The 20,623-nt window shown below is 53.3% G+C and overlaps 1 protein-coding gene across 1 annotated transcript; it reads right to left on the bottom strand.

Annotated features, from left to right (window-relative positions):
• Positions 1–11,238: 11,238 nt before the first annotated feature.
• STX4 (syntaxin 4) lies at positions 11,239–18,208 on the bottom strand. The gene is made up of 11 exons (XM_004586901.4): positions 17,897–18,208; positions 17,616–17,717; positions 17,391–17,490; positions 17,181–17,255; positions 16,639–16,709; positions 14,869–14,977; positions 14,719–14,795; positions 14,468–14,605; positions 11,775–11,885; positions 11,607–11,702; positions 11,239–11,514 (listed from the first exon to the last, which is right to left on the bottom strand). Exons 1-10 carry the CDS (start codon positions 17,924–17,926, stop codon positions 11,619–11,621), a joined length of 897 nt encoding a protein of 298 aa, XP_004586958.1. The 5' UTR covers positions 17,927–18,208; the 3' UTR covers positions 11,239–11,514; positions 11,607–11,618.
• Between the last annotated feature and the right edge of the window lie 2,415 nt (positions 18,209–20,623).

The following is a 20,623-nucleotide window of genomic DNA, read 5'->3' as shown; positions in this document are numbered from 1 at the left end:
GGGGCTCACACTGGAGAAGGTGACCCTGTGTCACCCAGACGGTCCCGGTGGAATCCCATGGGTCCTTCCAGGAGCCTGGCAGGGCGAGAGGCAGAAAGGGCGGTGGGTGCAGAGGCAGCGTTGGCATGCTGTCCAGTGGGAGATGGGGCCACAGCCACTAGGTGCTGACAAATGGCAAGGGAGGTTCTCCATCAGAGCCACCAGAAGGAGCTGGCCCTGCCAACACCAGACGTGGGCTCCAGGAAACTGACTTGGGAATGAATGTCATTACAGGCCATCACACATGTGATAATTTGTCACAACAGAAGTAAGGAACTCATACAGCTGGGATGAATTTCACACCCCATGTTGGCTCTAGCTTCTGGATCCCCGTATCTGTTCTCCCCTCTTCCAGAGTAGAGCCCGTTTTGTTTTGTTTAGAGCTTGTTTTTTAAAATTTATTCTTTTTAAAGATTTATTTTATTTTTATTGGAAAGCCAGATATACATAGAGGAGGAGAGACAGAGAGGAAGATCTTCCGTCTGATGATTCACTCCCCAAGTGAGCGCGACAACCAATGCTGCGCCAATCCAAAGCCAAGAACCAGGAACTTCTTTCCGGGTCTCCCACGTGGGTGCAGGGTCCCAAGGCTTTGGACCATCCTAGACTGCTTTCCCAGGCCACAGGTGGGGAGCTGGATGGGAAGCGGGGTCGCTGGGATTAGAACTGCTGACCATATGGGATCCCGGTGCATGCAAGGAGAGGACTATTGCACCAGGCCCCAAATAAACACATCTTTTTTTTAAAAAGTGGAGGGAGTGGTATGGCGGCAAAGCAGATTAATGCTCTACCTGTGGTGCCAGCACCCCATTTGGGTACTGACTCATATCCCAGCTACTCTATTTCTGATCCAGCTCCCTGTTAATGGATTGGGAAGCAGCAGAAGATGGCCCAAATCCTTCGATTCTGCACTCACATGGGAGATCCAGAAGCAGCTCCTGGCTCCTGGCTTCAGACTGGCCCATGGCAGTCATGGAGAGTGAACCAGTGGACAGAATATCTCTCTCTGTCTCCCTCTCTCACTTCTGACTTTCAAGTAAAATAAATACAAATATTATACAAAAATTCAGCCAGGACTCAAACTGGAACATGACAGGTGGTGGCTTAGCTCACATGCCACAACACCAACCCCCAGAGCAGTAGAATTTTTATCTGCACACAGACCTTCTCAGGATTGAGACAGATTGAGACCAGGTGTTGTGGCACAGCTGGCTAAGGGGTTGCTCAGGACCTCACATCCCATATCTGGGTGTCTGGGGTTGAGTCGTGCCTCTGCCCCTGTTTGCAATCCAGGGACTGAGTCCCTAGCATCCATGTGGGAGACCTGGATGGAGTTTGTGGCTGCTGCCTTTGGCCTGGCACAGCCTTGGCTACTGCAGGCATCTGGAGAGGAAGCCATATCTCTTTCTCTATCCCTCTCTCACTGTTACTGTGCCTTTCATGTAAATACAAAGAAAAAGTTTTGAAAAGCATATTCTGGTCCTGCGCAATGACTCAATCGTTAAACCCTCGCCTTGCTCGCACTGGGATCCCACATGGGCACCAGTTTGTGTCCCAGCTGCTCCACTTCTCATCCAGCTCCCTGCTTATTGCCTGGAAAACAGTAGAGGATGGCCCAAAGCATTGGGACCCTGCACCCAACTAGGAGACCCGGAAGAAGTTCCTGGCTCCTGGCGTTAAATCAGCTCAGCTCCGGCCATGACAGCCATTTGAGGAGTGAACCAGCACATTGAAGATCTTTCTTTCTGTATCTCCTTCTCTTTCTGTAAAATCTTTCTTTCCAGTAAGAATAAATAAATCTTTGGGGGAAAAAAAGCATATTCTATTTCTCAGCTACCCTTCCAGCTGGCGTGGCCATGTGACTACATCCTGCCTACCAGGATGAGAACGGAAATGATCTGTACTTCTGAGTCATGCAATTCAAGAGAAATGGCGTCTCCTTTTCCACCCAGCCCCCTACACACACACACAAACACACACACACACACACTCCTTTTCTTTTTTCCTTTAGAAGAGCCAGGATGGACTCACTGCTTATTACAGCCCAGGTTAACACTTACTGGCAGGATATCAAGGAGGTCATTGCCCAGAACATAAGCAAACTGTTCATGGCACAAGCTCTCAAGAATATAACAGCTAAGAAAAGAAGCCTCCAGAAAAAGAGTTAACATGAACTCTAGAAACTCTTAGAAGAGATATCATTGCATACTCAGAAACAGAATTCCTTTAATGTTATTGACATCCCTGCAGATAATGTATTTGTAAACAAAAATACAATAAACTTGTTTTTTGTTTTTTAAAGGGTTCAGGCTGTGGCACAGCACGTAAAGCCACTGCCTATGAAGCCAGAATCCCGTATGTGCACTGGTTTGAGTCCCAGCTGCTCCACTTCACATGCAGCTCCCTGCTACTGTACCTGGGAAAGCAGCAGATGGTTCTTTTGGCCTGGCCCAGCCTTATCCATTGTGGCCATTTGTGAACCAGCAGACGGAAGCTCTGTGCCTCTGCATATGCTTCTCCCTCTATGGGACTGTGCCTTTCCAATAAATAGAAGAAACCTAAAACACACAGAGACATACAGAAAGGCCAGGCTATGGAAGAGGGGAGGACTCTACAGCTGGAACAGCAACAAGATGAAACAGCAAATCCTGAGCCCAGAAGATCCACACACTAACTTGGACTTCTATATAGGAGAAAAATGCACTCTCTCTCAAGTCCTGGTTGCCGGAAGTGTCCGATGCAGCTGGCCCCAAACAGAAACTAACACATAATTGCTCCCTGCTCTCCTCTAGGATGAGGCCGCACGAAATGTGGGCAGCCATGAAGTTAAGGTAAGGCTGACACCCAGCTGTAGGCAACTGCCAAGGTTGCCTTGTCCCCAGGCAGGTGTTACACTGTTAGGAGAAAAGCAGCCAGTAGGTGGCGGGCATACTGGGCTAGGTTAATGCCAAATTTGTGTTAACTGTACTAGTGTATGTGCCAGCATCATTGCTTTTTTGTTTGTTTGTTTTGTTTTGTTTTGAGTGGGGAGAGCAGGGAACTCTGGGCCAAAACACACCACCCTAACCCCTAGACTGGGGGACTGTTGCCCAGGGAAGTGCGTCGTCTGGGGACATATTGGAATGGAAGCAGCTGGGGGTATGTTTGACAGAGCAGGAATGATTTCCGGGAACTTCCACAGGCCAGGACACCTGCCCACGTGGGAGACCTGGGCTGGGCTAAATGACATCACCCTGGTGAAATCGGCAGCATTTCAGAACTATCCAAAGCAGCTGGACAGAACCCTTGGAATATGTACACGTTGAGGTTCTGGGTTGATATGAGGTGGCGGCTCCTCATCCCTGGGTACTGGGACATGTGGAAAGTTGTGAGTGGTCTCCCCCTTTGTTTCTCCCCTTCCTCCAGGAACAAGAAGAAATAGCAAAGTTGGAAACAATGAATTCACCCAATCTTCCCTAAACCTCGATCCTTCCCACCTTGATCAGCCATGTCATCATTATTAAAAAATATTTTTTTAAAACATAAATTACATCAACCACTACCCACTGGCAAACACAAAAGCTAGGGCTGGCTAGGCTAAACTGCAGTACCCATCTGGCAAGTGTCAGAGCAGGGGTGGGTCATGTCAGGCTGGGCCACAGCACTCACCAGAATGCAAGAGAACCAGATCTGGGGGCAGATTCTGTAGAATTACGGCTTCACCTCTCTGAGACTGCAGCACCTACCAGTCTATGTGGAGAGCTGGTGGTGATGGGCCAAGCCAGGCAGGCAGGACCACCGAACTCATCTGATAGGCACCCACCAGACACTCATAGGAGCCTGGAGCTGGGAAGAGGCCGGGCAAAGCCAGTCTGCAGCACCTGCTGGCACATGCGAAGTCAAGACTGAGGACAGACCATGCCAAGCAGAGCTGTGACACCTGCCAGCATATGTGAGATCAGGGCTGGGAGCAGGCCTGGTAGGAGAAATTAGAAAACTTCCTTACTATACTGCAGCTCCTATTGGGGAACACAAGAGCCAAAGCTGGGGTCAGGCAACCCGCAGCACTCATTAGCATTTGTATGGGCCAGGTCTGGGGACAGATCAGGCTGAGTTAGGCTGCAACACCTGCCAGCAAGAGCTGACACTTCTCATAGGCCATGCCAGGCTGGGATGAAGCACCTGCCAACACACACAAGTCCCGGGGCTGGGAGCAGGCCTAGTAGGGGAACTCTGGGGACTCCTGTGCATCTGCTGGCCCATATGGGCATGCATCCCTCTCAACTATGTAAGCAATATTAAAAGTAAAAGAAATCACAGACACAAAAATACAAGGCTAGGCTTAATTAACCAGGGTGTTTTAAATATGTGTATGTATGTGTTTGATTATCTGAAAGTCATAGTTACAGAGAAGGAGGAAGGGAAAAACACACAGAGAAAGATTTTCCATCTGCTGATTCACTCCGGAAGTGACCACAATGGCCACAGCTGGGCCAGACAGAAACCAGGAGCCATGAGTTTCTTCTGGGATTTCTCACATGCGTACGGGTGTCGAAGCACTTAAGCCACATTCTTCTGCTGCTCCTCAGGCCATGAACAGGGAACAAGGGATCAGAAGTAATCAGGACTTAAACTGGTGCCCACACAGGATGCTGGCACCACAGGTGGAAACTTAACCCCTTTGCCACAGCACTGGTCCTTCATGGATGAGTTTTTAAGCAGCAAGGGAAAAGAATACAGAAACTCTAGCAAGTGAACTCTATTTTTCTCCAGTGAAAGATATTCTTGAAAAGGGCCTTGAGCAACCAAGTTAAATGAACACTCATCTTTATGGTAATGGACTTATTAAGTGTGCGGCTGCTCTGTGCTTTGTAAAAGCCTTTAACCTGGTCACAGCAACTCCCAAGACATATTTTGTATTTGTTTTTATTTATTTATTTTTTTCTGTTAACCAAGGTGATTCAGAGGGCTGAGCACAGGGGAGTGGCTCTCCCAAGGGAGAGAGTGGATTCCGTCGGACTTCCATTACATCTGAAGAGGCAGGAGAGATGAGTCAGAAAAGGGCTCCGGGTGTGGCTGTCGGCTCTTGGAGCCGACGGGACTCAAGTCCACCAGCAGAAGACGAAACACTACCCCTCCCTCGGATACCTCTGAGTGCTCAGACCCTGCTCCTCAGCTGTCTAGAGGCATGAAGGAGACCGAGAAAGCTATTCCACCTCATCAAGACATAACCTCCCCTGTGGCTAAGGAGACTAAACAGAAGAGGATGGTCCAGGCTGAGGGCGGAACAAGGACATGGCAGTCTTCCCAGCAGGCAGCTCCATTCTCAGGGAGGGCTGGGGGTCCTCCTCAGAGTCTTCCTGGCAGGAGAGCCGATGCACTACAGCCTATGGGGCTTGAGATGCCCCCATCTCTCACAGGGGTGTCTGGATTGAGGCCTACCTCGGCCTCCAATTCATGCTTCCGGTTCATGTGAACACCAGGCAGCAGTAGCCCATATTCTTGCGTTCCTTGCATCCAGTTGTTCACTCCCCAAATGGCCGCAATGGCCAGAGCTGGGATGGCCAGAGCTGGGAGCCAGGATCTTCTTCTGAGTCTCCCATGTAGGTGCAGGGGTACCAGGATTTGAACCGGCTTCATCTGCTTTCCCAAACACATCAGCAGAGAGCTGGACTGGAAGTGGAGCAGCCAGATCCTGAACTGGCTCCTTACGGATGCCAGTGTTGCAGCTGTAGTTTAACTCACTTTGTCACAGTACTGGCCCCTGAACAATCATTTGATGTCATCTTTTTCTTATAACAGCTTGTTAAGTGTGCCCTATCATAGTGGAAGAAAACTGCTAGTGTTCTCTTTTCCAAAGTGTTTGCCTAAACTCCCAAGCTCATTATCAGTGATTCACATTTTCTGCTGAAGCTGTTTCCACCTTCTGGTTTAACCACTTCACAGAATAAGTCACCATCTTTCAATAGCAGTTTCCTTGGGCCCGACATCATGGCTCAGTGGCTAAATCCTCACCTTGCAAACACTGGGATCCCATATGGGTGTCGGTTCGTGTCCCAGCTGTTCTACTTCCCATCCAGCTCCCTGCTTGTGGCCTGGGAAAGCGATAGAGGACGGCCCAAGGTCTTGGGACCCTGCATTAGTGTGGGAGACTCTGAAGAGACTCCTGGCTCCTGGTTTTGGATCAGCTCAACTCTAGCCATTGCAGCCACTTGGAAGCTCACTCTTGATCTCTCTCCTCTCTGCAAATCTGCCTTTCCAATCAAAAATAAATAAATCTTAAAACACACACACAAAGGGCCCGGTGCGGTGACCTAGCAGCTAAAGCCATAGCCTTGAACACTCCAGGATCCCATATGGGCGCCGGTTCTAATCCCAACAGCTCCACTTCCATCCAGCTCCCTGGCCTGGGAAATCAGTCGAGGATGGCCCAAAGCCTTGGGACCCTGCACCCATGTGGGAGACCTGGAAGAATTTCCTGGCTCCTCGCTTCAGATCGGTGCAGCACCAGCTGTTCCAGTCACTTGGGGAGTGAATCATCAGATGAAAGATCTTCCTCTCTGTATATCTGACTTTGCAATACAAATAAATAAATCTTTTTTAAAAATCCAGGTGTAGGCAACTGCGTAGATTGCCTTGTACCTAGGCAAGTGTTACACTGCCAGGAGAAAAGCAGCTAATAGCTGATAGGCATCCTGGGCCTGGCTAATGCCAAATTTTTGTTAACTATACCAATGTGCCAACCTAGTCGCCTATTCTATTTTTTTTTAAATATGTGGGGGATAGGTGCCTGCACACCAACAGACAGGGCCAGGGGACCCGTATGACAGCATGCATGGCCCTGGATGGTTAAGCAGGCAGGGCCCCAGGCTGGCACAACACACCACTGGAGGGCCAGGCTTGGGGATCTGTGTGCTCATGCGCATAGCAGGCTGTGGATTACTCAGGAAAGCTTGAGTCTGGAGATGTGTGGGAGGGAGGACTGCTGAGGGAGAACGTGACTCCTGGGGGACTTCCACCAACCAGGCTACTACACCTGCAGGAAAACAAGGGGGCTGAGACTGGGTGATTTAGGGGAGGGAAACCAAAGGATCTTTTCAGGCTGGGCTGGTTGGTATTGACCACCTGCCTGGCAGGACTCACCACAGTAACCACCTGAGAGTGCTGGAGCTGGGGGTGGACCATGTTAGGCTGGGCCATGACACTCACCAGCTCACGAGAGAAGGGGGTTCATGGGCTCACCCTTGTGGAACTGCCATACCAACTGGATTGCTCAAGGGCTAGGGGTGGTGCTGGAATGAGCTAGACATGACCATGGAGCTCAACAACATTCATGGGTGCTGGGGTTAGGAACAGGCAGGGCTTGTCCAGGCTATAACACCCGTAGGCACACTCAAGAATTGGATGTGGACTAGGCCTGGCCACAGCATCCACTAGCACACAAAGGTCAACACTTGGGAGCAGACTCTGCTGGGTAAGGGCCTAACACTTGCTGGCATGCATGAGATCTGGGTCTGAGAGTGGGCCTGGTGGAACTTGAGGAATTCCCCTGGTAGACCATTACTACCACTCATGAGCATGTGAGTCAGGGCTGGGTATTGGTCAGGCCAGCCAGTGCTGTTTCATTTGTCAGCAGGTATGGTATGTGGGTTGGCTCTGGGGCTGGGTGGGTGGGGGATTTGTTCAAACCACACAGGGCCAGGCCAAACCATACCACACTGGCACACATAGCAGCCAGGCTGGTGTGCAGACCATGCCGGGCAAGCCTAGGCTACCTAACCCACCAGTTTGCACAAAAGCCAGTGATGGGGGCAGGCTTGGCAGGGCCAGTCTGCAGAACCCACCAGCGAGAGTTGGGACTGAGGGCAGGCCAGGCCAGGCCAGGCCAGGCTGCAGCATCTGATGGCAAAGGCCAAGCTAGGTGATGGGTTATGCCAGGCTGGGTCAGCAACCACTGGCACATGCAAGATCTGCAGTTGGGAATGAGCCTGGTCGGGGAACTAAGGGGACGTTCTGGCTAGGATGAGGTTCCTACTGGTGAGCATGAGAGCCGGAATGGGGGCAGCAAACTGGGTGGACATGGCTGCAGCATCCCTCGGCATGGATGTGGTCTGGGCCTAGGGTGTGGCAGACTGTGCTAGGCTCTAGCGCCCACTGGTGCTTGTAAGAGCCAGAGTGGGTGTAGGACAGGCTGGGCTGTTCAGGGAACTCCTCTGTCAGGACACAGTCCCTGCAGCGCAATTACCAAGGGTGGGAGTAGCCCAGACTGAGCCAGGTTACATACAGTACATGCTGGCATACACGTGGGTCAGGTCTGGGTGCAGGTCATGCTGGACCAGTTCATAGCACCCACTTATCTGGCTATATGAGAATCAAGACAGGGCCCAGGACAGGCCAGGTTGGGCCACACCATTAGGACTGGTGTTCACATTAGGGTTGAGACTAGAGGCTGGCTGGGTGGGCTAGGCTGTAGTACCCACCCACATGAGCTAGAACTGGGGACAGGTTCGGCCAAGTCAGGCTGCAGCACTTAACTGGTGAACACCAAGGTGAGGTGAGCCTTGCAAGTCTGAGCCGCAGTGCCCACCAGCACACATCAATCCACTCCCACCACTGTGTGTGTAGGCGGATGTGGGTGATGGACTGATCAGACCCCGCACTGGCAAGCACACACAGGAGTCAGGTTGGGGTCACCTGGGGCAAAGTTTCTTGGGAGAACCCCACCTCCTCCACTGGATCACTGGACTCAGAACTCCAACCTCAGTGAAAATCACAGGATCGTGGAGTGCATGTGTCAGAACTGGGTCTCCACAGTTAGTTGACGCCTGTGCAATGGATGGCATGCCCAGATGCTCATGGAGGACATGACAACCAGTTCATTGTGGCCCACACAAAATGGACAACTCTCCTGGCCAGTCGGAGAGGGTGTATCTGGGCAAATGGAGACTCTAAGGTGGACTATATCAGCCAATAAGCTTTGAAAGGATTTCCTCAACCTTGGAGCAACAAAATCAACAGCATCTCAGAACTATCAAAATTACTTCAGTAGTACTCTCAGAACATGCTCCACTCTGGGGACCCTGGGATGACATTGGTGGTTGTCCCACATCTCCGGGTACTGATGCGGTTGGGATGCTGGAAGCAGCCCTCTCTCCTACTCACTCCACTTTCCCCAGATACAGGAAGAAAAAAGGAGATTGGAGTCAATTGTCTCATCCACTTTCCCCCATTCTTTGGTCCTCTCCACCCTAATTGTTGGTCCACATGGCCATGCAACCCTCTCAACTATGTAAACATCATCAAAATTAAAATTAATTATTATTAAAATAATTATAATAAAGAATGATTTAGAAATTTTAAAAAAAGTTTCCTCACCAGCTCAAGGCCAAAGCCATAGATGATACAGCACTTCCCAGGGTTCTGTCCTTTCTCTATCTAGGACCCAGGCTCAAAGAGAAGGGGTTGCCGGGCCCTCAGCAGAGCAGATAGAGAGACTGTCATTCTACTCCAGCTGTCCCAGAAGTGGTCGTGTCTCAAGGCTCCCCACCCTCCATTGCAGGCCCAGCTTACCGCAATCCCTGGGCCTCAAAGTACTACCCCCCCCCCTTAGACAACGGTAGGGAAGGGAGGGCAGGAAGCATCTAAAACAACATCAGAGCCCCAGAGATGTCGATCACAGAACTAGCTTGCTCCCCCTTCACTGCCCTCCCTAGTTCTGCCTCAGCTGACCATGGACCCCCCACCTACGTCTCAGCCAAGGGTAAGTTAAGTCCAACGCAAGGGTAGGCGACTGCTAAGCAGGGCACTGTAGCCTGACCTGGGGAGTGGACTGAACCAGGTCTTCCTCCAGGGAATCCCAGCAGGGGAAATGTTGGGAGGTGAGCCGCAGCCAACAGGTGCAAAGCAAGGTGGATGTGGAGAAGTCACCACTAGTCCAGGCTGCTCCAAGAGGGTCAGGCTGACAGCGCCAAGCCAGGCTTTCAAGGCACAACCGAGGTCAGGGGCCACAGGGAAGGCAGTGGACGCGGAGCCATCTCAGCGAGAGCTTCCAGCAGCTGCTGGACAGCTTCGAGCTGCTGCCCTGGGGGGCGGGCGCTGTCCAGCACAGCTGAAGTGACACTTGTGGCATATGGACACTCTGCTGCACGCCTGTGGCGTGGTGAGTCTCCAAAGCCGCCATCAAACGCCCTCAGGGGCCGCGGATCTTGCGGTTTTACTCTGAAGACAGAGAGTAGACAGCGAAGGCCCACAGGCCAGGACCCCGAAGGAGACGCACCACTGGGGAGGTGGTGTGCGAAAGAGATGGAGAATCAGGGAAGCCCAGAGGCCCGACCCACAGCTTCCCCATCGGGTGGACACCTAGACTGCGTTCGCATGAGCCTGAGAAGGCGCAGCTCTTTCCTGCAAGGTCCCCCTGACTCACCGGCCACGCCAGTCTCTCCACAGGTTCACTGCCTTCTGGGAGCCAATTGCTTGCTGATGAGCCTGCGCATTCCCCGAGGCCCTGCCCGCCCAATCCCTACAGGCCAATCCCGCCTTCCTCAGAAATCCTTCATGCCCGCCAACCAATGATATTCCGGAGCCAACCAAGCCCCGCCTCAGCCACGCCCACTCGCAGCCCCAGTCTCGGGTTGGTGATCAGCACAGGCCGCACAGGCTGCCGCGTGCACTGACCTCGGAAGCTGGCCTGGTCCCACCCATGGGTGGACCCCATTCTCTCCAGCCCAGCCCAGGACCAAGGCGGTCCAGGCTGGGCAACATCCTCCGTGCTGCCACCTGGTGGTGAGAAGCAAGGGCCAGGCTCGAGGCCACAAGGACTCAATCCTGAGACCACGTCCCGCCACATGCCACCCAGACACTAGGCTTCCGGACCAGGAGACTTTAGAAAATGAGTCAGCCCTAAAAAAAGCCAGGGCAGGTGCCACCGGGCCCGCTGACCCCTGCTCACTGGTTCTCTACATAAAATCGCACTGCTTTCTAACCATAGGTCTGGCCTGTGGGGCTTCTATCTGCCAGCCTGGGTGCTCTCAGCGGTCCACCCCCAGGGGAAAGCCGGGAGCCAGCTGTGCTGGACCCTTCTCGTGGGACAGCACAAGTCCCAGCCAGCTGGCTGTAGTCACAGCACCCAGAGTCGGCCAGGCTGGGCCTGCCCCTCAGGAGTGGTGATAAGGTGGCGGGGATCCTGGGCCGGCTCGCCAGGAACACACGTGCACAGGGGTCTCCAAGCTCGCTGTCTTGTTATTTTTGCTTTTAATTTTTTACAAAACCATTTGTCCCAGTCAAATAGGACAATTTGACCCCTGTCCTGGGGTCGCTGCAGCCTCAAGGGGTGGGGAGATCCCCACAAATGAGAAGCTGCCAACCGCAGAACCATCTGCCTCTTGCTCAGGGGTCAGAGGACAGACAGGGCCTCTCTGGAGGCTCTGTGTGGATGCCACCTCTCCCCAAAGCTGCTGGGAGCAAAGGCCAGGCCCGGGTTCCTGGAGCTCCTGGTGTCTGCAAAAGGAGGGTGCAAAGCAGGTGTGAGGAGACGAAGGAGGGCTGAGGGGTAGGGACGGGCAGAGCAGGGCAGGCCCAGCCTCTCTCACCAAGACAGCATGTTATCCGGCCACCACGGTGATGACAATGATGACCACCAGGATGAGGACAGTGACGGACACACAGATGCCAATCATGACTTTCTTCTGTGGGAGACAAAGGGGTCAGGGAAGGCCCCTTAGGGCTCAGAAGCTGGGCGCAGGGGCTGGGGTTCTCACCTTCCTCGCCTTCTTCTGGTTCTCCAGTGCCACCTTCACGTGCTCCTGCCCACGCTCCACGTAATCCGCGGAGCTCAGGATGTTCTTCTCAATGCGGTTGATCATCTCGCCCTGCCCGAGGAAGGAGGTGGCTCAAGAGGGAGGGAGGCCTAGGCGTGGGGGTCCCTGTGCAATTGGTCTTTCCTCCACCCCCACCCCCAGTGACTGACGGACAATCCTAGCGGTCAAATCAAAGCAGAAACTGGCCCAACAAAGACAGAGGCAGCTGCAGATGCCAGAAAAGTCCAGACTATGTGGGGTGTTTCCTGAATCCCTTCTCCCATGAGCTCCTACACTCCTGGTCCCTTATCCCACACTCGGCTTTCTAAATTGACTTCAGAAAGGCTGTGCAGGGCCCAGCATGGCAGCCTAGCAGCTAAAGTTTTCGCCTTGAACGTGCCAGGATCCCATATGGGCTCCAGCTATAATCCCAGCAGCCCAGCTTCCCATCCAGATCCCTGCTTCTAGCCTGGGAAAGCAGTTGAGGACGGCCCAAAGCCTGGGGACTCTGTACCCACGTGGGAGACACAGAGGAAGCTCCTGGCTCCTAGCGTAGGATCGGCACAGCTCTGGCCGTTGCGGTCATTTTGAAGTGAATCATCAGACGGAAGCTCTTCCTCTCTGTCTCTCCTCCTCTATATATATGCATGACTTTGCAATGTAAATAAATAAAAAAAATCTTAAAAAAAAAAAAAAAGGCTATGGAAGGGAACGGAGGGAACGGTGTAGTGGCTCACAGACTAATCCCCTGCCTACCAGTGCCAGCTTGCCATATGGACACCAGCTCTAGTTCTGGCTGCTCCTCTTCCAATCCAGTTGCCTGCTTATGCACTGGGAGTGCGGTGACAGATGGCCCTGCACCCTCATGGGAGACCCGGAACAAGCTCCTGGCTTCAGATTGGCGCAGCTCCAGCTGTTTTGGGCATGTGTGGAGTGAGTCAGAAGATGAAAAATCTCTCTCTCTCTCTCTCCTTTTTTCTGTATATCTGCCTTTCAAATAAATAATTTTTAAAAAATAAAAAAAAAAAGGTTGGGACCAGTGTGATAGCTAAATCCTTGCCTTGCATGTGCTGGCATCCCATATAAGTGCCAGTTCGAGCCCCAGTTGCCCAACTTCGCTTCCAGCTCCCTGCTGTGGCCTGAGAAAGCAGCAGAGGATGGCCCAAAGCCTTGGGACCCTGCACCCACATCAGAGACCCAAAAGGAGCTCCTGGCTTCTGACCAGCTCAGCTCTGGTCATTAAGGCCACTTGGGGAATGAGCCAGCAGATGGAAGATCTTTCTTTCTGCTCTTTCCTTCTTCCTGTAAATCTACCTTTCCAATAAAAACAAAATAAATCAGTTTTTATTGGAAAAGCAAATATACAGAAAGGAGGAGAGACAGAGAGGAGGATCTTCTGTTCCATGATTTGCTCCCCAAGTGACCGCAACAGCCAGAGCTGCACAGCCGACCCAAAGCCAGGAGCCAGGAGCCTCTTCTGGGTCTCCCACGCGGGTGCAGAGTTCCAAAGCTTTGGGCCATCCTTGACTGCTATCCCAGGTCACAAGCAGGGAGCTGGATGGGAAGTGGGGCCGCTGGGATTAGAACCGGCACCCGTATTGGATCCTGGCGCGTTCAAGGCGTGGACTTTAATCTCTCTGCTATTGCGCTGGCCCCAAAATAAAATAAATCTTTAAAAAAAAAAAAAAGTGTGGAGGGGCCAGCATTATAGGTAGTGAATTAAGCTGTCAGCTGTGATACCAGCATCCTGTAAGGGACCTGATTCAGGTCCTGGCTGCTCCATTTCTAATCCAACTCACTGTGAATGTACCTGGCAAAGCAACGGATGCTGATCCAAGTTTTTGGGCCCCTGCACCCACATGGGAGATCTGATGAGACTCCTGGCTCCTACTTTTGCCTGGCCAAGGTATGGCCATTGCAGCTATTTGTGGAGTGATTCAAGGGATTGGGAACCTCTCTCCCTTTGTCTCTCTTTCCTTCTCTGTAACTTTGACATTCAAACAAAATGAATAGACCTTCTTAAACAAAAAATGTCTATAGTAAAGCAAGTTAAAAGTTTGCCAAGTTGGAAATCCAAGCACAGTTTTCTCATACCTGTGCATTGTCGGATAACATTCTGAAGACCCACATATACATGATTTCAAGATGTTTGCACCTTCAAGAAACTTTTTCTTTAAATCCATTTCCCATGGATTCTATAAAGAGTCTGTGTCATTGCAGGGGTGGCGTGTGGTCACCTGCTCCTCTGATTCCTCATAGAGTTGACACTGGCCCCAAAGTTCAGCCATTCTTCCAGGCTGTCTCCTGACTAACCCCGCCACCCCACCCCACTCCTCCCAGCTGGACAGTGGCACCCTCCAGGACAGCGCTGGGAGCTCCACCAGGGCCGGAGAGAACCCACTGCCCTACACAGGCACAGGTGTTTAGGGAGAAGCTCCAGGGTTCTGAGACAAGTGGCCTCTGTCCCCGGGGGGGCAGTGGAGATGGGGCAGGGCCTCAGGCTGGGGAGGTGGGAAGCTGTTTATAAGAGTGGGGGTAGTCAGGGCCACCTGGCAGGGCAGCACTGTGCCTGGCTAGTAGTGATGGGCAGGGAGGGGTTTCCAAGCACCAGGTCACTTGTGGGAGCTGTCCTGGGGAGGAGATGGGGCACCCACCTGCATCTCCACCTCGGTCGCCAGAAAGGTGAAGATCTCATGAAGCTCACGGATGCTGCGTTCCAGCTGCTGGATCTCGCTGTGCCGGGCCGAGATCTCATTGAGGGCCTGTCGTGTCACCTGCGTGTCCTTCAGTATCTGAGAGGAGAACCGATGCGAGAGGTCAGGCCTCCGGGGGCAGCCGAGTGACCCCAGGCGTGCCGGTGTATTCCCACTGCATTGGCGGAGGGGAAGGGGCTCTGGCCACTCACATTGGACACAAACACCTCACTCTGCCCGCTGTCCAGCATCTGCTCCAGCTCCTCGTCAGACACAGCTCCCGCATTGGCTGTGAGGGAGAAGGCCAGGCTCAGAGCGGGGCTGAGATCCCCTGAGCCAGGGGGCCCAGCACCCTGACTCACTGATCTTCAGCTGCCGCCGAATCCGTTCCACGTTCTTCTCCCGGTACTCGGACTGCATCGAATTGCACTTGTTGATGAGCTCCACAAATTGCTGGGACAGGATCCCGTGCTGAGGATGGAGAACATGGGCTGGGTACCATCAGGAGGCTCCAGGACCCCAGAGTGGGCACACAGCAGGAGCTGCTAGAGGTGTACACTGCCTTTACCAGCTTGGGGTGGCCTTGACAGACTCCCCTATTTCTATCAGAGTAAAAGGCCCCTGGTGACATGCTCCTGTCCCTGTCGTCCTTCTCTGCATCTTCCGCCATCACTTTCCCCCTGCACCTCAGCACTCGGTGAGGTGCTCCCTAACTTCTGTTTTAAAGTCACTTTCAGAAAGAAGCTTCTCACACCTTGTCTAAGTTGCCCTCTGCCTCCCTCGGCACTCCCTCTGCCCTCACTCCCTTTCTCGCAATACTAACTAAACTCTCACTGATTCTCCCTGCCAGACCTTTAGCTCACTGCAGTTCCTAAATCACTCATAAAAGTTCTGGTAAGAGGCTGCCACTGTGGCGTGGTGGGTTGACTTGCCACGTGCAGCACTGAAATCCCATCTGGGTGCTGATTTATACCCCGACTGCTCCACTTCTGATCCAGTTCCGTGTTGATGTGCCTGGGAGAGCAGCAGAGGATTGCTCAAGTCCTTGGGCAGCTGCACCCACATGGGAAACCCGAAAGAAGCTCCTGGCTCCTGGTTTCAGATTGACTCAGCCTCTGGCCACTGCTGCCATTTGGGGAGTAAGCCAGTGGACAGAAAATCTCTCTCTGCCTCTCTTTCTCTGTAATTCTGCCTTGCAAATTAACAAATAGTTTTTAAAATAAATAAAGGTCCAGCGCCCAACATTCACTGGATGTATCATAGCAGAACACCAGCTCAGTTGTTAGAAGACAGCAGGTGCGTTTGGTGTGTGTCTGCAGGTCACCAGGCAGCCTCTACGGGACCTGGGCCTGGGCCCACGACCTCTCACACCATTGACCGCTACAGGCTGCCCCTTCCACATCCTGCCCAAGGCCTCCTGTCCTACCATGCTCCTTCTCAAAGGGCTTAACAATGCTCTCTCCTCTTGGAGTCTGTGCCTGGGAGACGCATCTGCTCTCCTGCAAAAAGCTGTCCTGTGTCAAGATAACCAAACAACTCCACTCCGGGCTATGGCCTTGCTGCTCGTGATTAGACTTGCTTGAACCTTGACCCTGAAAATCCCCAAGCTGTTGCTCCATGGGCACCAGGGAGGGGCAGTCAGATGACCTCCAAACCCCTTACTAAGATGTTAGCCTAAGGAACTTCCTCTTCCTGAATTGTGCCCATGGCTGAGGACATCCCAATATGTCGCACAGGCAGGAAACCTGCCAGGCTTTAGCACTGCCTGCCCCTCTTCGCCGAGGAGCCACCAACTCCGACAGGAGGTCCATCTGTGGTTCCTGCTAAACTGCAGCTCTCCTTCCTGGTGCCTGGGAAACCTGTCTCCGATAGCCAAACCCAGGGCACATCTGGGCACTTGATACAACCACTCTTCACAGAGCAGAGAACGCAGCGTCCAGTAACGGCCTGGGTGTTAAAAGTCCTGGGTCCCTGCCCTCAAGTGAGATCTTTTTTTGCTACGTATTTGCCCACCTGGAACATCATCAGGCTGGCCTGGGAGGTCTTTAAGGGCCTTTGCCTCAGACATCTGTCACCTAATGATTTATGGAACACGCACCAAAACGGCCTAGTTCTGGGAGAAACCAACACACCTGGGTTTTTCTCATCCGTGTGTTGACCGAGTTACAGTTCTCGTCAGCTTCTTCCTTCGTGGGCTCAATGGCTGTGGGGAGATGTAAGAGTGGTGGATGGGTGGGATGGCCACACTGATTTGTGATTTCTGAAAACTGGGGACCAGGACACATCATGGGTCTGTATCACAGCCACACGATAAGGAGGACCTGTCTTCATTGGACTTTCAAGGGAAATACAGCTTATTAAAACATGACTGATTCCAAGCTTCTGATGGGAGAAGGTTCATCTGTCTTTGAATCATATCTGTGATTCCCACAGGTATGTAGAAGGCCCAAAGAGTACACACGAGGCAGCCAGCAAGAACTACGGGCCCAAAGAGTTTCATCGTAAATAAAGGAGCTAAAAGGCATGTGCTATGGAATATGGAGTAGAAGCCATTGAAGGAGTTTAAACCCAGGCCTGCTGTGTGACCTAGATACATCACTTGACTGAGCTAAATATTCCCCATTTACCCTGGGAGGATGCGGGGAGGTATCCCTCTGCCTTCCTAGGAGCTCACCCTTGAGCTGTGCGCGAATCTCCCTGCCCAGCTGTTTGATCTCTTCACGAAGGTTCTGCAGGTCCTGCTTCATGCCTGATTGAGAGAAGACCATGAATTCCAGGAGGCATCCCTACCTCCACAAACCACCCCAGCCACCACCTGCATGGGACTACAATCCCCACAATCCCCCGGGGGGAGCATGCGCCCTAACCCGGGTCTTTCACTCACTTTCCTCTGGAAGGGGCGTGGCCAGGATGGTGACCTGCTGCTTCTCCAACTCCCGGACTTTATTCTCCAGCTTGACTATAGTCTGCCGAATAGTCCGGACCTGAGGAGAGCGACCGAGAGGGGCTGAAAGAGATATGGGGCACTCCAGACCGCGCTGCTCCTCGGGGCTCCTGTGCCCCCCCGGCACTCTTCATCAATCCAGGACGGGGACCCCCAGCCCCTTACCTTCTGGAAGAACTCTTCGTCCGGGCTCCCCAGCCGTGCCGTGCCCGGGTGCAGCACCAGCGCGACCCGCTCCCTGTCCTCATCATCCGAACTGTCATCCCCCTGCCAAGGCCAGAGTCGATTGGCACCACTTCCTTGCACCGGCTCTCGCCTCCAAAGATCCACAGGCTTCCGGGACTTTCCTTCCTGGCCATCAGCCACCCCTCCCTACTCCGAAAACCCAGGAGTCCTGCATTCCAAACCGTCTGTCCAGCCCCAACCCTGCAGCCCCGGCTCCTCACCTGCCTTAGCTCGTGGGTCCTGTCTCGCATGGCGGCCCGAGCGCCTCTTCCCGGCGCCGGAGCCCCAGACGGCCTCTAGGGTTCTAAGTTTGGAATTCCCGCACCCCACTTACCCTGAGACACTGCCCTGCCCTCTCCCTGCTGAACCCCAACACCCCCACGATCCGCCAGCAGCTCCGCCCCATGCACCATCCACAGTCAATGGGAAGTAGCCGATCTCGGAGACCCCCCCCACAAAGTTCCACAGGTTGGAATTCCCTTTGCTTTCCCCCCCACCCCGCCCCGCTCCCTTAGCCTCGGCCCCGCCCCTCGGAGATGACTCCGGACATGCGCACAAAGTCGCGTCTCCTCTTCGCCGGAGGCAAAGGAGGAGCTCGGAAGCTGCTCTGCCCCGAACGGAAGCGAAAGCTGCCTGGCCGTGAAAGCCCGCCCCCAATTCCGGAACCGTCGCCTCTTTGAACGGAAATCTAACTACCAAAAGGGGTGGGGGTGCGTCATGGAGACGTAATCTGAGAGACCCGCATCTCACATCACCCCATGAGGTGCCCCCGCCCCGCCGGGCGGGCGGACACACACACACACACACACACACACACACACACACACCGCGTCATGTGACCGGCGCAGCCTCGCCGACCGCAGAACGTGATGTTTGGTCTGCCACGCCGTCTCGGGGACACGCCTCACGACGCCGTCGCCGGCATCCGAGTTAGACCCCCTGTGAGGTGGGGAGGGGACGCCGATGCCCTCCGCCAGGGATCTTCTGAGTCCCCAGTGTGTCGAGAGCCCCCTGGCTGAATTTTCCTTTCCTTTGGATCTGAGTGCGCGGGCAGACGGAAGACTGAAAATTCGGGGCTGTCGGCTTCGTGAGACCTTGAAAATCCGAAGATATTGAGAGGGGATCTGGAGGCACGGAATCTGGGGGCGGGAGGTGACCTCACTCCCGCCGCAGCCTCTGACAGGTGGGCAGCCGGCGCCAGCCCCGGTCGCTGCAGTCCCACCGCCCTCACCGCCTCCGGGGGCGGCGCGGGGCCGAGAAGGCTCCGGGGCCCTGAGTCCCCAGGTGGAGTCAGGCTGCGACTCCCCAGCGCCTGAGTCAGTACCTCCCGCAAGCTCAGCCCTCCCTGAGATATACGGTGGACTCCCCATCCTCCCTCCTTAAGCTTCAGGTTTTGTCCCCGTGACACTTCCCTAGCCGCGATTTTCCAGACATCCATTAGGATGCATACAGGTAGATCTCAGGGATGAAGATAAAATTTCCCTGCGCTGGTGAGATTTGCACTGCCCAAGGTCATTCAGGGAGTCCGGCGCAGCCAGGGAGTGCATGTCAGGACTCGTGCTTCACTATAGCCCCTCTCCTGGTGCCTGTTACTGCAGCTGAACTGCCAGGAGCTTCAGGAGCGTCACTTCCCCTTGTCTCCTGCCCCGGGCTCTGTCTCCGAGTGGTACAGTCTCCCAAGCCAGCATGTGAGCTTGACTGGTTCATTCAGTTTCTCTAGTTGACATCTTGATCTGAACACTTGCGTCTTGCATAAGGTAGACATTGTGTGTTACCAGGATGTCTCTGCTCTCTCCTCTCTCGGCCCCTCGATGGCTGATCTGGAGTTGTGGACATCTCTGTTCAGCTTCTCAGAGGGACCATGTTAATGGTTGCATTTGTGCTCTCTGACTGGAATCACAGGGCTTTGCGGTGGTGACTTGGGGTCACAAGAGAATGGAAGCCTTCTGGGGCATGGAGGGGGATGGAGCTCCTTTGAAGAAACTGGAAGTGAGTCAGTGTACCCGTGTGATGTACTGATATTGCAGGTGACAGCAACTTAATCTATTGTGCCACAATGCCAGCCAGATACTTTATAAATGTGAGCTTGTTTAAGCCTCATCACACTTCGATGAGATAGGTACTCTCACTGTCCTCCTAGAGGAAGATATTGAAGCAGAGTTACATGGTTTGCTCACCATTAATAGAGAGAGAAACCACAGACCCAGGCCTGGAGCCCAGAGCGGGGTGCTCTGAGCCAGGACTGTGACCCAAGGAAAGTACCAGCTGGCAGGGTGGGAGGGTTGTGGGGGGAGGTTTCCTGGGCTCCACTTGCCCCTGGGGATTCGCTGCCACCTGTTGCTCCTCTGTGGGAGGAGGCTACCCACAGTCCGCCTAACAGAGCCTCTGGCCTGCCCCAGCACAGGTCATTTCTGACACCTGCTAGCGGAACTGTGGGTCACCCCTCCTCCCGCTGTGTGCTTTGTCTCTGGAGCCAGAAAGAACCACAAATGCATGCCCACCCCACACACACACACACACACACACACACTGTTGAGGGTCTTGGTTCACTCTCCCAAGCCATTTCTGGATGGTCATAGACATGGAATCCCCATGGCTCTTTCCTCATGACTGTTTTGATACTGAATTGACTGCTTCCTGGAATTCCCTGGGCCTTCCCCCCTTCAAAGTCCTTTTGTGGTTACACCTGATATCCTTCCAAATCCAGATTTCCAACCCCAAACTTTTCTTTTCCTATTTTTTAAAATCTTTTTTTGTTTCCATTTTTTTTCCTAGAGCTTCAGATCCCTAAATACACCGCTCCTGATTTCCTCTTTTGGGGGGGTGGGTCCTCAGGCAGTCAAAGGTCACCCCTACTGAAACTTCCTCACCAGCTTTCTTCTTATTTTTTTGCTTTGTTTTAAGATCTATTTATTTTTATTGCAAAGTCAGATATACAGAGAGGAGGA

The sequence above is a fragment of the Ochotona princeps genome, chromosome 24 (assembly GCF_030435755.1).
Source record: "Ochotona princeps isolate mOchPri1 chromosome 24, mOchPri1.hap1, whole genome shotgun sequence".
NCBI classification, from domain to species: Eukaryota; Metazoa; Chordata; class Mammalia; order Lagomorpha; family Ochotonidae; genus Ochotona; species Ochotona princeps.
This window is presented reverse-complemented; position numbering and strand designations above follow the sequence as displayed.

Excerpts from the sequence above, each read along its gene's own strand:
- STX4 (XM_004586901.4), bottom strand. The coding sequence starts at position 17,926 with ATGCGAGACAGGACCCACGAGCTAAGGCAG. Across the intron at positions 17,256-17,390 it reads CACGCCCCTTCCAGAGGAAA|GCATGAAGCAGGACCTGCAG; the intron begins GTGAGTGAAAGA and ends TCTCTCAATCAG. Across the intron at positions 16,710-17,180 it reads GATTCGCGCACAGCTCAAGG|CCATTGAGCCCACGAAGGAA; the intron begins GTGAGCTCCTAG and ends ATCTCCCCACAG.